Below are 14,225 nucleotides of genomic sequence, written 5' to 3' on the forward strand. Positions count from 1 at the left end.
ATTGTTTCACTGACACACTTTTATTTACCGCTTGTGGTAGCTTCACCTGAATGAGGTTTTATTGTGGCCGTACAGTGAGATTCAGAGTAGCGCATGATGCTGTACAGTCTAGTCAAACGTTACAACCGAGAGTGAATATAAACAGCTGAGTCTGTTAGAACGAGAACTGACTTACATTAAAATGTGGCTTTAAATACATTGCTTGTTGTCAGTGATTTGCTTAAAAAAACAACAACAATATATTCTTGGAAATGCATTTCGTAAGTTGCTTACATATGTATATAAAAAGGAATGTGCAAAATCATAGTACTTCCATTGCCACTGGGTACAGAGTCTGTTCGGATTCACTCCAGAGGTTCGGTGTCCTCCGTAAAAAGATCGGCCAGGTCAGCCACCGTCAGAACGGCAGCCTCCGAATGCTTCATGGCTGTGCTGGTGTGACTACAATTAAAGCAAAACACATTCTGTTAGTATTTAAATTAATAGTACATATACCAATGATGGTGTTTTGAAAACCACCTCTTTTCTGCCGTCTTCAGCATCGCTTGCATTCGCTCCTCGATAGTGGATTTGATCAGGAATCTGTGTACAAATGTCGGCCTGTTGGACAGAGAACACCAATGTTACATTTTCCCACATTTTGTCATGTGCCAACCACAAACTTCCATGTGTTTATATGATAGGTCAAAGAGATAATTAAACACATTTAATTCAGCCAAAGTCGTCCACAATGATGTACTACTTTGTCTGATTCATCAGATAAAAATCCCTATAAAATGCACTGACGTTTGTGGTCTAGGCAACACAGATTGTAAAACCATTTAAAGGGGAAGCGCATTTTTGCAGAGTACTGTGAAGTTTAAACTAAAAGCTTAAAGTTAAATATACAAAAGACATCAATGAAAAGTTCTGTATGTGTGCTTGATGTAAGATTGTGAATTTGTAATTGTCATAAAGTGATCATTTGAGTCTGTATAAGAAAGCTTTGAAAATGGGAAACATTACCCCTCATTACATCTTTACTTGTGGGAACTCAAGTTAGATTCCTGTCGCTTACTTTGTTTGGCCAATCCGGTGCACCCTCCCTATAGCCTGGAGTTCGTGAGCTGGGTTGAGGATTGGTTCGACCAGCAACACGTGTGTTGCTTCGATGATATTCAGCCCATTGGAGCCAGTGTGGAGTGGGAGGAGGAGAATATTGATCTTTTCATCGTATTTGAAAGAACTAAGATTCTCCTGAAAACACACAAGAAAAAAAATATCAGTGATCTAGATGGTTTGCTATGATTTCTGTGAAATGTTTAAAGCCAAACCTGGAACTTATGAATTCCATTGATTTGTGAAAACTCCAGGTTATTGTCCAACAAGGCCTTGGCGATGATGTCCAGGACACTCTGCCACTGTTTGCAAGACACGAGGAAACAATCCAGATCACATCCAAGCTCAATATCACAACAAACCACAGTCCTTCGCAGCAGAAATGCTTCATTTACCGTTGAAAAGACGAGACATTTGGCTCCGGGATTGTTCATCTGGATCTGCTTTAGTGTTCTCACAACCGCCTCCACTTTGGTAGAGTGGCTGCCCTGCACAAAACAATTACAGCTGTTAACAAAAAGTCCAAAACTTAACATGTTTAAAATGCAATTGTCGATCAACCTTGACTGGTATGTCCTGGTCGTGGCTGGAAGACTGGGTAGTGAACACATAGGAGATTTCTGTGTGGGAAGTGGTCTGTCTGCAAATGGCACACTTGATGGCTCGCCGCCTTGAGCCCACACTGTACTGCTCCACGATGATGGCAATGCACTCGTTACAGAAGCAGTGGCCGCAAGTCAACACGGCCCACTATAAGGAGGAAATAACGGTGGAAAGTAAGTAGTTCACAGTTTGCAACCTGATTGAGGTTATTTTTGACTCGCTGCTCCCAGAGAACAGCATAATAGCAGTGAGATTGTGGTAAATTTGATTAAATGTCAAATGTTAGATGTTATAAAAAATTCAAAAGCAATTAGTAGGCCTGTCACACACATTTTACTGGACAATAAATTGTCCCAGAAGTTATTTTTGAGACCATTTTCATGTGATATAATGGTCATATAGCATGATAATGCCAGACATTGTCAAAGATCAATAAACTTTAAATTCTCGTGAACATTTAACACAGGAAATGCAAGACATTTTAAATATTCAAAATAAAGAAAAGAAAAGAAACGGCAAATAATATGAATCATGAAGTCTGTAAATAAAACTAGGGCTGGTTGAGACCAAAGCACCAGACTGATGACTTTTGTCCAATTTTTGGTAATTTTTGGTATGAAAAGAGAAAAACGCCAACTCATACAAATGGAAAATATTGAACTCATTTTAATTTATCATTCAAATTTATCATGATCTATTGCTTATTTTGACAAGCTTATCAATAAGCATCCAAAAGCAAAATTGTTTTAAATTGATATTTATGAGAATATTGCTTAAAAGTTGAGCCTTGTTCTTTCATTCTTTTAATATATTTAATATAAAACACTCACCTCCTGCCCCAGAGGACGAGCACAGATGGGGCATGGCTCTGGGTTCAGCCCACCAGTTGACTTGTCCTGTGACTTGGATACAAAATTCATGGAACATGGAGTCAGACTACATTAAATGTTTCATAATTACTCCAAAAGATACAACGAAATGCTGCTAACAATTATAAACGTACCTTTTCCAGATTGGTTAGATACAGAAACTGTCCAAGCTTCTTTTGGAGTTGAGACTTGGCCACAGCTTGATCGTTCAGGAGCTTCACCCTGTTCTGCTCCACCTGACGGCAAAACCATGGAGAGCAGAGGGCAAAAAAGATAGAAAAGCAACAAAAGCGACAGACTATCAGTGAAAATGTTTCATAATTAAAGTCAGCGAGCACAAGGGTCAAAACTAGATAAACGTACTTTACCTTTTAATGTAGGGCTGGACAATAAATCAATAACAATGCAACAGACACGTCATCAATCAATAGATAATATGTCTGATAGAATATTCAATCATTTCACTGCGTTCAGAACCGCACAGAATTCTGGGTGATGTAGGCAGAGAAAAGACTTTAACCTCTCAAGATTAGCTAAGCAAAGTGAGCCTCATCAACTAACTCACTTGCTCTTTGGTTACCTAGCAACAACCTGTGGAGTAACATGCGAAGCAGCAGTTTCAGGTTTTGCTTTCGTGGCGCAATAATTTTTAACTCAGTTAGATTTTCTTCCTAGTTAAATAAAAATACCCACATACATATATACCATTATATAACTTAAAATTGTGTAAAACAGCATTACTGTTTATTACAATAACTTCTGAGACAATTTATCATCCAGCAAAATTTGTTATGACTGCTTAAAAATAAAATAATGACAGAGTAAAAACTGTGGATAAAACAGGAAAGGTCATGGCACTAGATTGTCAGCATTGCAAATATTTAAAACAAAAAACTAATCAGTAATTATCGATATTGACTGATATGAAACTATTATATCATGATATGTTTTTCAGTCATATAGTACAGTCCTACTTTGATAAGACGGGTTTAAACATCTGATTAGTGACAGATTGCATCACTCTGTTTACTTACTTCATGTGGTTCTATAATGTGTAGCAGTTTGGGCTTCGGCTCGTCAGGCAGACGAACACGCAGCCGTTCAGTCGCCATGCCCAACTCGTCAATGGCCGACACGTGATTGCGCAGCACCATCCAGTACTCATGCAACACCTGGAATAACACCAAATGAATCTTCTTTTTAACTTGCAAAAGTACAGCTGTGTAACAAGTTACAGACAAATATAAAAATCTCTTTGACCTTTTGTAATTTGACATTTTTCCTAAAGCAGACAGGAAACTTTCTTCCTCAATTCCAAAATATAAGAGAAGCCCACTTACCTTATACTCCTTCTTCCAGTTCTCAAACAGCTCCATGAACGTGTTGCCCTCCTCCACCAGCTCTGGGTCCATGCGCTTAGCTTTGGCGAACGACAGGATGGCTTTCAGAGTGCGCTCCGTCTCGCTCGCCGCCCACAGACCGCGACTGGTGGTGGGGAGGCGGTCGTCCATCAGGCCTTCTTCATCCTCGATCATCTCTTCAAAGATGGCCGTCTGGCCTTTCACCCTGACGACGGATTTTGTTTCTATCACTTCGGGTGTTCAATTTCAATACGAGTTGGAAAACTCAAGGTGCCTGCTTACTTACGTGTGAGCAAACAACTTGGATTCATAATCAGTGAAAAGCTCGTCGGCTTTACAAAACACACAGCTGTGACATAAAAAGAGATGAGGTGTAGTTCATGACTTTTAAAGCTGATTTATGCAACTTTTATAAGCAATATTTTTTTTATATTTGTTAAAACTGTCACTATGTCCTGATGAGGCAGATGATCTGTGGAAAACAAACAAAATATATATATATGTATCAAGCTCCCCTGTGGTCCCACTGCCATCTGCAGAAATACACAGCTCAGTCAAAAACAACCAATCAGAGCCAGGAGGAGGGTCTTGGCACTGTCAATCATGCTCATGTACATGGTGCTAAATGTGCTAATGGCACATTCTTATAAAAAATTGCATATCCACCGTCATCAGTGGCCATGCTAACTAGCCTTAGTAATTTGAGAGGAGCTAGCTGTAGGGTAGCAGAGAGGAAGGGTGGAAGGTGTGAGCAGCACGTATCCAAGCATAACTGACTCTCCTCCTGGATCTGATTGGTTGTTTCTGGCCAAGCGGTGTATTTCTCACAATGGCAGTAGAACCACATGGAGGAGATAACATTTTTTTCCACATTTTATCTGTCTCGTGCTCTGCTGTCATGACACAGTCACAGTTTTAACAAATATGTAAAACACATGTTAGTTATAAAAGCTTTAAGAGGGGTCGCTCATACAACTACATATTGTACATATTGTAGAGCATCATGTATAATGTGATGATGACCCAGAGTACTGGTATCGGTAACTTACTTATTGAGAGGCAGTCGCATTGGCCTAAGGTGGCAAATGGTGGCCTCTTCAATCACTTCCTTAGAAGCTGGGCCCTCAAGACTCTTCACTGCGTCTCGGACCGTCTTTTGTGACTTCATTAGATCTTGCATTTGTGTGGTGAGAAGGAACTGCAGACCACAAGCGTCACGGAACCTGCAGGGAACCCAGCATGTTTTTAGTTGTTATTAGCGTGATTGCTAACAGTGGAAGCTAAGCAGAGGCGTTTTACTTGTCTGCCATGGAGAGTTTGTTGGCCTGCTGCTTGTAGCTGGAAGTTAGCTCATTCTTCACACGAGACACCAGATCTTCATCGGTGGAACAGCGAGTTGACACCTGGACGACTTCCAACCACCAGGGGGAGTTCAAGTTCACCTGGAGATTAAAAAGTAAATCTGTCTGATTGGAAGCTTATCTTTTTCAAATTATCTCAGAAAATAGTGAGGTAATTATTTTAATTACACTATTGGATTCTTAATTAACAGCAACATGAAAGCAATGGAACATATCTGCCCAAAATCTCAGGACTAATTTTGAGTAAATTTTCTTTCATTTTATATTTTTTTATTTTGCCTCTATTGATGTTGCAGTTTGTTTACTCAAGTTTATTTGTCATGTTCAAAAACTAGAAATACAAGAAAATACAAGTAACAGAAAAAGCAATAAAACAATAATAAATACTTCTGTTGTAACTGCTCATCTTGTTCAGATAATTATTGAAAAATTCATCTATTTCTGTAGCGTAAAAATAATAAATCTGACAGCAACAACGAATGTTTGAATGTTTTTGAAAGAATATGTGCCATTTCTCACTTTGCGCTTCAGCTCTTTGATGTTCTGTAGCACCGGCTGCAGAGCCTGGTGGGCGTCGGCCACCTCCGAGTCGTATTTGGTCATGTAATGCTGCCGCAGCTGCTCAGCCTGCAGACAAATATTTTAAAAGGAAACGAATTTGGAACAGACCTCCAACGATGTTTATATCTAAAACACTACACTTGTTTTCGTAACAAATCTGCGCTGCGTACCTCTTCACCGAGTCGGTCATCTCTGAGTGTTGGAGGAATCCCACGATGCTTTGCATTGAGCAGCTCCATTAGGTTGTGAGTGGCGTGAAGTCGCTGGTTTGCATTAATGGTGAAAGAATAATATTAAACTCTTATGTCTGGACAAAACCGGAGAAGAGCATGACTTCCTACATTTATAACCCCTTGAATTTTTCTACGTTTGCCACCCTCAACCACAAACGTCAATGTAGTGTTGAAAAATAATCAACAATGATCCCACACACCTGTAATGAATCAGTTTTCAGCCGGCCTTTGTGCTCCTCTGATGAGCGAAGAACTTCTCTATACATCTCTGCGGCCTCCACAAACTCGCCTGCAGGTGACAAAAGAAGCAGTTGTCCTGAGTGACTCTTGCTGCAATTTGAGGTAATGAGATGAGACTGTAGGAATAACCTCACATATCCGTACAAAACGCAACAAAGATGAGATCGTGTTTTGTTTTGAACTTCTTCCCATGGGAAACGGGAGCAAAGCGGGCGGGCGTTTTATACCTCGGATGATGTGAATTCCAGCTAAGCCGTTGAGTGCGCACACCAGCTGTCTGTGAGCTTCTTCACACTCCACTCGACATTTCTTCTGCAAGGACTTGAGGAGCTCCTCCATTGTCATGGTGCTGAAAGAAGAGAAACGCGCTTAAATCTCGCCTACGCAGACTTGGTGAGCTTAAAATAAACACAAATGCGCCCTATTAGCTTCCTGGTTGACTCTGCCTAGTCTAGCAGGGTTAGTAATTAGTGGGTGCTAAAAGAAAACCTTTTCTGCAGAGGCAGGAACTCCCCCCTCACGGCCTGCGGGTGGCAGCAGGCCTGGCGCAGCCTCAGTAGCGGGTACAGAATGGTGTTGACGGTGCGGCGGTCCAGGCTGCCCAGTTTCAGGCTCCAGTCGGAGATTTTCCTGAGTTTGACCAGAGCATCCTGGGAGCAGACCTCGTGCTGGCGATGGTAGAAATGGCCCTCAACAGGAGAAAAATGAAGCCAGTGCACTTCCTCTGTCTGAGGGGGGATCTGAATCTGAAGAGGGAAGAATAAATAATGCATTTAGTTTCGGTGAAATTGTCTGAAAAGTCGGCGCGGGGCTCTTAAAAACCCTACCTGATCGATGACGTCCTTTTTAGCCGACCGCCACAATATCTGAGCAATCACATTGTACAGAGGTTCTGTGTTTCCGCGGCGATAGGGGCGATAAAGCAGCTGGTCCCACCAGTACTTCACCCAGTATGGATCCACTCCGAGAAAAAGCGTCAGGCCGTACAGATCTACAAAACACGACGAGTTCAGTGGGGAGCGGAGAGATTCAATGGACTCAGGTCGACGGTTTTCCATCGACAACTTTACCTTCGAGGCCTCGTTGGACGGGAGTGCCGCTGACGCACCAACGGTTGACGGAGGCAAGACGTAGAGCCATTTCTGCAGCCTGGCGGCCAGAAAAGTAGCACACGTAAATTGACACGTTTATGAACAACAGAAGAGCGCGACCTCGACTCACCTTGGCAGTGGGACACTCGACCATCTGGGCCTCGTCCAGACAGATGCGCCACCACTCCACGGCCACCAGAGGGCTGGGGACCGCCATGTAGCGCTTCTGGTTGCGGAAGCGTCGGCCGTCCTTGCTGTTGCTGTGGGGGATGTCGACGTAGTTGAGCTCAGAGCGAAGAACGTCGTAGGTGGTGATGACCACGTCCTGCTCGGCGAGCATCCGAGGCTGGATGAACCCATGTTTCTTCACGCCCTGATACACCTGAGAGACGGACACACACACACGGAGCTATTTTAGAGAAGAGCAGGAGCTGTAAAAAAAATAAACTCAAATGTGAGAAAACAGATGTAAGGTGGAGTTTAATAAGACAGAATGACAACTATTTCCAACACATAGAAAGACATAGAAGGCTTTAAAACCAAATAGAGGTGAAACGATTAATTGGATTAATCGTGATGAATCTAATTTAATAATTGATTAATCATTAACTGGAGTATACAGCCTCAAAAAAGGTCATTTGCTGAAATAAAAAAATATATATTCAGTGATTAGCAGCGATTAGTCAAAATTGTACAAAATATATATCCATTTTGTAAAATGCCTTTGTTTTATCTAAAACTCCTCGGGTGTTGTAGTTTTAGCTTCACCAGGTTCAAATTTACTAAAGAAATTCTTTGTTAATGCATTTTAGGCAAAAGAAAATGTTTCATTTTTCATTTACAACATTAATTGAACGTTTCTTTGCATCTTTTATTGTATTCCTAATATTATATTGAAAAGGCTTAAGTAGCTAAATGAAAACTCTGTAGAATGTGACAGTATTTTTATCCGATTAATCAATTAATCATCAGAATAACTGACAATGGATCAATTAATCGCCAATCAATTGATTAGCTAATTGATTGCAGAACTATTTAGCCGCTTTAAAAAAAAAAGTAAATAAATCTCGCTCACCAGCACGCGCAGGGAGGAGGATCTGATGTGGCGGTTGATCTCCTCCACCCACTGGTGGCAGATGGAGCTGGGCGAAATGATGAGTGTGGCACCAGTGGATACTGGTTTCATAGCCACCAGGCAGTGAGGGCAGTAGAAGGGCGTGGTTGTGAGGCTCTCCTCCTTATAGTTCACACATTCTGCATGCTGCCACAGCTGACAGTTCATACACTGCACACGCGGCTTGTAGTCAATAATGCCCAGCTCTCCACAGATGCACTCGAAGCGGTAATCGGCAGTGTTGAACGGGACTACGGACACTCTGGTGGGAGTTTCCGTCTTGTCCTGCGAATCCGTCCCAGAGGCTTCTTCTCCTCTGTCTGCCCCGGGAATCCCCTGTGTGTCTGACTCAACTTTACCCAGAGAAAGCCGTAAAGATACCGCGGCAGAACCCGTCGACGTTGCACCATCTTCCAGATTGGCTTTCTTGTTCGCTTTTTCCTCCCATTGCTTTTGTTCTTTTCGCTCTGTGTCACGCCGGTCCGATGCGGGGCTCAGATCTCTCTGATCGTCTGAGAGGGAGTTCTGGAGAGCCGCCTCGGCCTTCTCCTTCGCTCGCCTTTGAAACGTCTTCCTTGGCGTGCTCTCTGCTGGTCTGAAGATCTAACAAAGACAAACGTTGATTCAGGAGAGAAATCAAAGTGACCGATTAATCACGGCATCAAATTTTGACACGGAAGTTGCAGATTCTTACCAACTTGGACGCTGCAGACAAGATTTTCTTTGTTTCTTTGAAGTTCTTCCCCAACTTGAAAGAACCTGCCAGACCCCGGCCCTTTACGCGGTCGACAAATCCTTCATTTATCAGCTTCGCGAGCGTCTTCTTGATGTGATTGCGGTTCTTCAGGAGGTCGTAGCCGTAAGTGGCCCGGATGTAGGTGAACACAGCGTTGACAGAGGCTCCTTTGCTGGTCCGCATCTCCTTTATTGCATTTAGCAACATCACACGCACAGCTGCAGAAAACCCCCACCCAAAAAAACCACTTTTTAAAAAAATGCAAGATCAACTTTGAACATACAGATGTGTCAAGAGACGGATGAGGGTGTCGCACCTGGGTGGGACGTTTTTATTTTCGGCTGAGCTTCAGGCTTGTAGCACGTAGCTTTCACTTCTAACGGACGAGGAGGAACAAAGTAATTCACAGATTTTCCCTGCAGTGAACAGAAGGTAACGAGCTATAAAAGGGTTGCAGTTTTCAAAGGTCTCGTTCAAAAAGATAATACTGTGCAAGAAGTTCACACCACAGGCAAAGTGAGGGCCTCCTGCTCCAGATTCTGACGAGTATGGAAGAGAATAAGCGCCAAAACCTCCACCGTTTTCCCGAGCCCCATCTCATCGGCCAGGATCCCACCGGGCCACTCGATTCCGGCCAGCGGGAATTCTCGAATTAAGCTAAAATAACAGGAAACGCAGATAAAACTAAACATATGCTTCAGGATGGAAAAAAAAAACAGATAAAACTGCAGGTACTAATACAATATCTTTAAAATCTAGCTTTTAGGTAGGAGCTGTAAAACGTGCATCTTGTTTATTTTTCAAAAATTGTACTACCTATGGTATTCGGCTTTGTTTCTTAGTAAGACATGCACATTTCTGGACCAGTCAGGCTTAAAACGTTTTGAAATTTCCTTGCAAAGATGTGACAAAATCTCTTTGGAGGACATAAGTGTGTGGCTTTGCTCATCACATGCAGAAACATCCAATGATTTTATGCATTCAATGTTGTTTTATTTTTATTTTGTGTGAGCAGATTTGAAAGTGAAACCCAGATGGCTTCATTGAGGAGTAAAACCCTCCTTTAGCACCATATAATATCCAAACTATAACATTTGTGTTGAGCTATACCGCCACCTACTGGTGGGTGGTGTTACATTTATCCAAAAACCAGTGCATGAACTTTTCTTTATTTACAAGGGAAGTGTCCAGTTTTACTGGTTAAGGCTGCAGTGTGAGTTTAATTGGGGGGGAGAAAAAAATGGCAGCGCAACTTCAGCAGAGTTTCAATGTCTACTGGCTTGTTTTTCTTAAGTAACAACTGTAGCACTATGACCAAAAAAAAAACATGCTCAAAGAGAAAGCACTAAAATACAACCTAAGACAAGGAACATAAATAGATTTGTTATTGTTCTTATTATTGATTACACGTGTTTCAGAAAAAGTGGTTCTTCTTACCAGCCAGTAAAGGGATTATAGAACAACTTCTTGCCACATAAAGTCACAACCTCTCGCCACAGGAAATGCAGGGAGTGTTCTACAAACAAAAGCAGAAAATACATCACAATCTTCAATATATAAAGCTCGCATAATCTCTGGTTTTTTCTACGAACACTCGAAACGTCTTTTTCACCTTTTATATAGTCTCAAGTAATCACTTAAATTCCCAAGTTTCCCTGAAATGGACATGCATACCTTTCACTATCATCATCATCATATGTACCTTTAGGTGCACTAATGTTATATTTCTCTCTCCTCAGCATCCAGTTGACGGCCTGGCTCTGGTAGGGCCTGAGGACGGGAATCAGAACCTTGTGCTGGACGTCGTATGTTACATCCTGGTTCTCCTCCTGGTGCTGGTGCCTCACGTAATCGTAGAGTTCCTCCACGTTCTGCCTCTCCAGATCAGTGTCGCACTCCTCCTCCTCGTTCTCTACGACTTCTGCATCAAAATAAAAAAGAAGGAGAAACGGTTAAGAGAGGGCTCTGAAGGAGCATAGGGTTCATTTAGTGGCTAACGTTACAAACTGGGCCCAAACGCGCACCAGGAATGATGAAATCGTAGAAATATTCCATCAGCTTCTGCATTATCTGAGTCGCTTTCTTCGGCCGAGCGTTTCCCTCGCTGAGGAACTCTGGCTTCCCCAGCCCAGTTTCCAGCAGGTAAATTCCCACCTGTCACACAAAGACAACACTCAGCTTTCATGCAGCATGAGGGAAACAATATTATTATATCTTAAATTAGCTCTAAAGCATCCGGAAAACAAATCTGTAATTAATCACTAATTATACCGGATTATTAACATTACTGTGTACAGACTATAAACCTGTACAGTCATGTTCAATAAATTAAAAATTAGGTTTTTTTTATTTCAGTAACTAAATTCAGGTCATATTATACAAATAAATTTCACACAGACAGAAGTTTTCAAGCCTCCATTTCTGTTAATTATGATGATTTTCTGCTTACAGCTCATAGACACTCAAAATTTAAGACTAGAATATGACTTCAAACCATAAAAAAACACATATTCAAAGCAGAAATATGGGATTAATGAAATGCATGCTTAGTAATTGCTTAAAGGTTGTTATTTTCAAAAATACACTTAATCTGACAAACGAGCCTCATCGGTGTGTGTAATCTAATTTTGTGAATATGCCTGTAGTTAATTGCAAAAATATGTCTTCCTAATATTACAACCACTAATCCTGTGATATAGTATTGCTATGTTACAATAAGTAGGCTTGTCACAATAACACGTTTTTCAGGACGATAAATTGTCCCAGTAATTATCGTGATTAATGATAATACTGTTGTGTTTTGAGACCATTTTCCAGTAATGTATTTATAATGGCAAAATGGCATAATTTCATTTTGTAAAGGACATTTAACACTGGAACTTGAAGATATTTAAGTATGCAAAACAAAACAACAACCAAAATCAATAAATAACATGGAAATAAAAAGCACACCCATCCCAAACCGTAAATAAGATGCATTATGAAGTCTCTGTGAAAAGAACTGCCTGTCAAAAAAATATCATCACCATGGAAATTATCAAGCTCATTTAAGTTTATCATGCAATTCATTGATTAATTACTCATAGGTGCACATAAGTCTGTTCCAATAATTTACAGAGAGCAAGTTATGCTCCAATTTGTGTTGGTCTGTCAAATGTAATCCAAACAAAGTTTTCTGTTGTAACGTGACAAAATGTGGAAAAGTTTAAGCGACCTCCTAACTTGCACCTTAACTTCCTGCTCCTTGGTCTGGTGGCAGAGTTGCACCACCCTCCTCTTCTGCAGCCAGTCGAGGTCCTCGAATGGGATCCTGCTGAGGCTGCACTCCACGGCACAGCCGTCCTCCTCAGAGCTCCACTGTGGCCCCGGGCTCTCATCACAGCTGCTGTAACTGAGGTAGAGCTGCTTGCCCGTCCGGTACGCCAGAAAAGATCTGTGCTCGTAGTCAGACGGCAGCCAAGCCGGCCTGATGCTGAACTCCCCGATAAGAGCCTTCCAGACGTGACCCAGCTTTAAAGCCGGCACCACAGAGACCGCCAGAGAGGCAGAGGCGGCGCCGCTGCTGTCCGAGGACGTGCTGGGAAGTTCATCTGAAAGCTGAACCGAACGAGCGCAGGCGTCCTCCTCGGTGATGTCTTCTACGGCGGAGAGAAAAGAGCTGCAGGCGGTAGGGTCGACTGAAAGACAGGAAGAAGAGGACGGAGTCTGGTCGTCCTCTTGGATGGCTTCGTTCTTCCGGTCCTCCAGCATGTTCCATTCCAGCCTCCTCTTCGATTCTTCGTCCACCCTCACAGGAGGGGCCCTCTTCCTTCGACTGCTCATTGTAAAAACCTTAACAGAGACCAAAATTAATAAGGAATTACTTATTACCTTGTACCACATCAAAAATAGGAGCCACATAACTAAACAAAGCAAGATAAAGTGTCATTATGAGGCAATACAAACATTTATTCTGTATATTTATGGGTATAAGGGACATACATTAAATTAGAATAGAATAGTAAAATCTGAAGTGTCCCATATTACCTGAATTAAATCTCTAGAGCTAGAAAGTGAGAGAGCCAAGAAGCTGGAATTGAGCCTTACTCTGTAAATAATGTTTATTCATATTTTACATTTCTTTGAACTGAGTATCATGATTAAAAAACGTTGCACAACAATGTCTCTTATGCTTTATGCAAGTGCAACTTTTGTATTTTGCTGCGTCTAGTAGATGCTTTTTTAAAGGGTTATTAGCAACCATTTTAACTATGATGCTCTCGTCATTTTACTACTTTAACCTGTCAGTTAAGAGCATTTGTATCATTACAAAACCTATGTAATGTACTTGGCTCCATTACATCAGGTGAAACACAGACGTACATTAACACAGCTTCTAATTTTAGGGTAAAACCTACTGCAAACCAGCAACTAGTTTGTTTATCCACCTGCACAGGGCACTGTTTCAGGATTTGAAATACGGAAGCCTTTCTGCTAATATAAACAACGGTACAGAGAGCGCTTTCACCTAACGTTGTAGATTTATCGTTTGACATACCAGCAAATTATATTAAAAACATTTACCTTCTTAGCCTTCCCCAAGCTGCTCCGCTGACTACGACTGTAGCAAAAGTCGCTTCATGATGAAGAAGCTCCTCATTAACGAGCAGAAAAAGCAGCAAAAACACAGTTCAATTATCCACAGCGACGTTCATGTCCGCCATTTTTAAATACAGGAAGTGACGTCTGAGGGGGGAAAAAAGCAGTTTTTGGAAACTAAAACCCCTCAATGTCTTTTCTGATCAATTTAAGTGACGTCTTTTTTATTATTATTATTGTTTTGTTTTGTTGCCGTCTGAGGACGTAGAATTTCCAGAGTTTAACATCTTCGTTCTGCGTCAAAAGCCATACTAAAAATAAATAATAAAAAGGGTTTCCACGATAAGAAATTAGATCTTTACTTTCATACAATTTAGGTC

At 41.5% G+C, this 14,225-nt stretch overlaps 1 protein-coding gene across 2 annotated transcripts; it reads right to left on the reverse strand.

Moving 5' to 3' along the window:
• Positions 1-5: 5 nt before the first annotated feature.
• Positions 6-13,991, reverse strand: shprh (SNF2 histone linker PHD RING helicase). 2 transcript variants are annotated; one of them, XM_015047501.1, is made up of 30 exons: positions 13,831-13,991; positions 12,496-13,098; positions 11,292-11,421; positions 10,970-11,188; positions 10,705-10,783; positions 9,774-9,924; positions 9,584-9,683; positions 9,226-9,485; positions 8,493-9,134; positions 7,548-7,799; positions 7,397-7,475; positions 7,154-7,317; positions 6,816-7,072; positions 6,554-6,675; positions 6,287-6,375; positions 6,024-6,116; positions 5,812-5,919; positions 5,231-5,373; positions 4,981-5,154; positions 4,218-4,280; positions 3,911-4,136; positions 3,605-3,742; positions 2,705-2,806; positions 2,532-2,603; positions 1,660-1,848; positions 1,494-1,586; positions 1,314-1,400; positions 1,058-1,236; positions 520-600; positions 6-441 (listed from the first exon to the last, which is right to left on the reverse strand). In XM_015047501.1, the coding sequence occupies exons 2-30, from the start codon at positions 13,087-13,089 to the stop codon at positions 345-347; spliced, it is 4,983 nt and encodes a 1,660-aa protein (XP_014902987.1). In that variant the 5' UTR covers positions 13,090-13,098; positions 13,831-13,991; the 3' UTR covers positions 6-344. The 2 variants fall into 2 exon arrangements, with proteins under 2 accessions (XP_014902987.1, XP_014902988.1); XM_015047502.1 differs by having other exon boundaries at positions 13,805-13,991.
• Positions 13,992-14,225: the final 234 nt, after the last annotated feature.

This window comes from Poecilia latipinna, unplaced genomic scaffold, assembly GCF_001443285.1.
Source record: "Poecilia latipinna isolate Pla-1442-1.1 unplaced genomic scaffold, P_latipinna-1.0 Scaffold830, whole genome shotgun sequence".
Taxonomy (NCBI): Eukaryota; Metazoa; Chordata; class Actinopteri; order Cyprinodontiformes; family Poeciliidae; genus Poecilia; species Poecilia latipinna.

What these genes read in the sequence shown, in the direction of transcription:
- shprh (XM_015047501.1), bottom strand. Translation starts at nt 13,089, where the DNA reads ATGAGCAGTCGAAGGAAGAGGGCCCCTCCTGTGAGGGTGGACGAAGAA. An exon ending in TATAATCCCTTTACTGGCTG is followed by an intron (nt 9,925 to 10,704) that starts GTAAGAAGAACC and finishes CTGTTATTTTAG; the next exon opens with CTTAATTCGAGAATTCCCGC. An exon ending in TGAAAACTGATTCATTACAG is followed by an intron (nt 6,117 to 6,286) that starts GTGTGTGGGATC and finishes AATGCAAACCAG; the next exon opens with CGACTTCACGCCACTCACAA.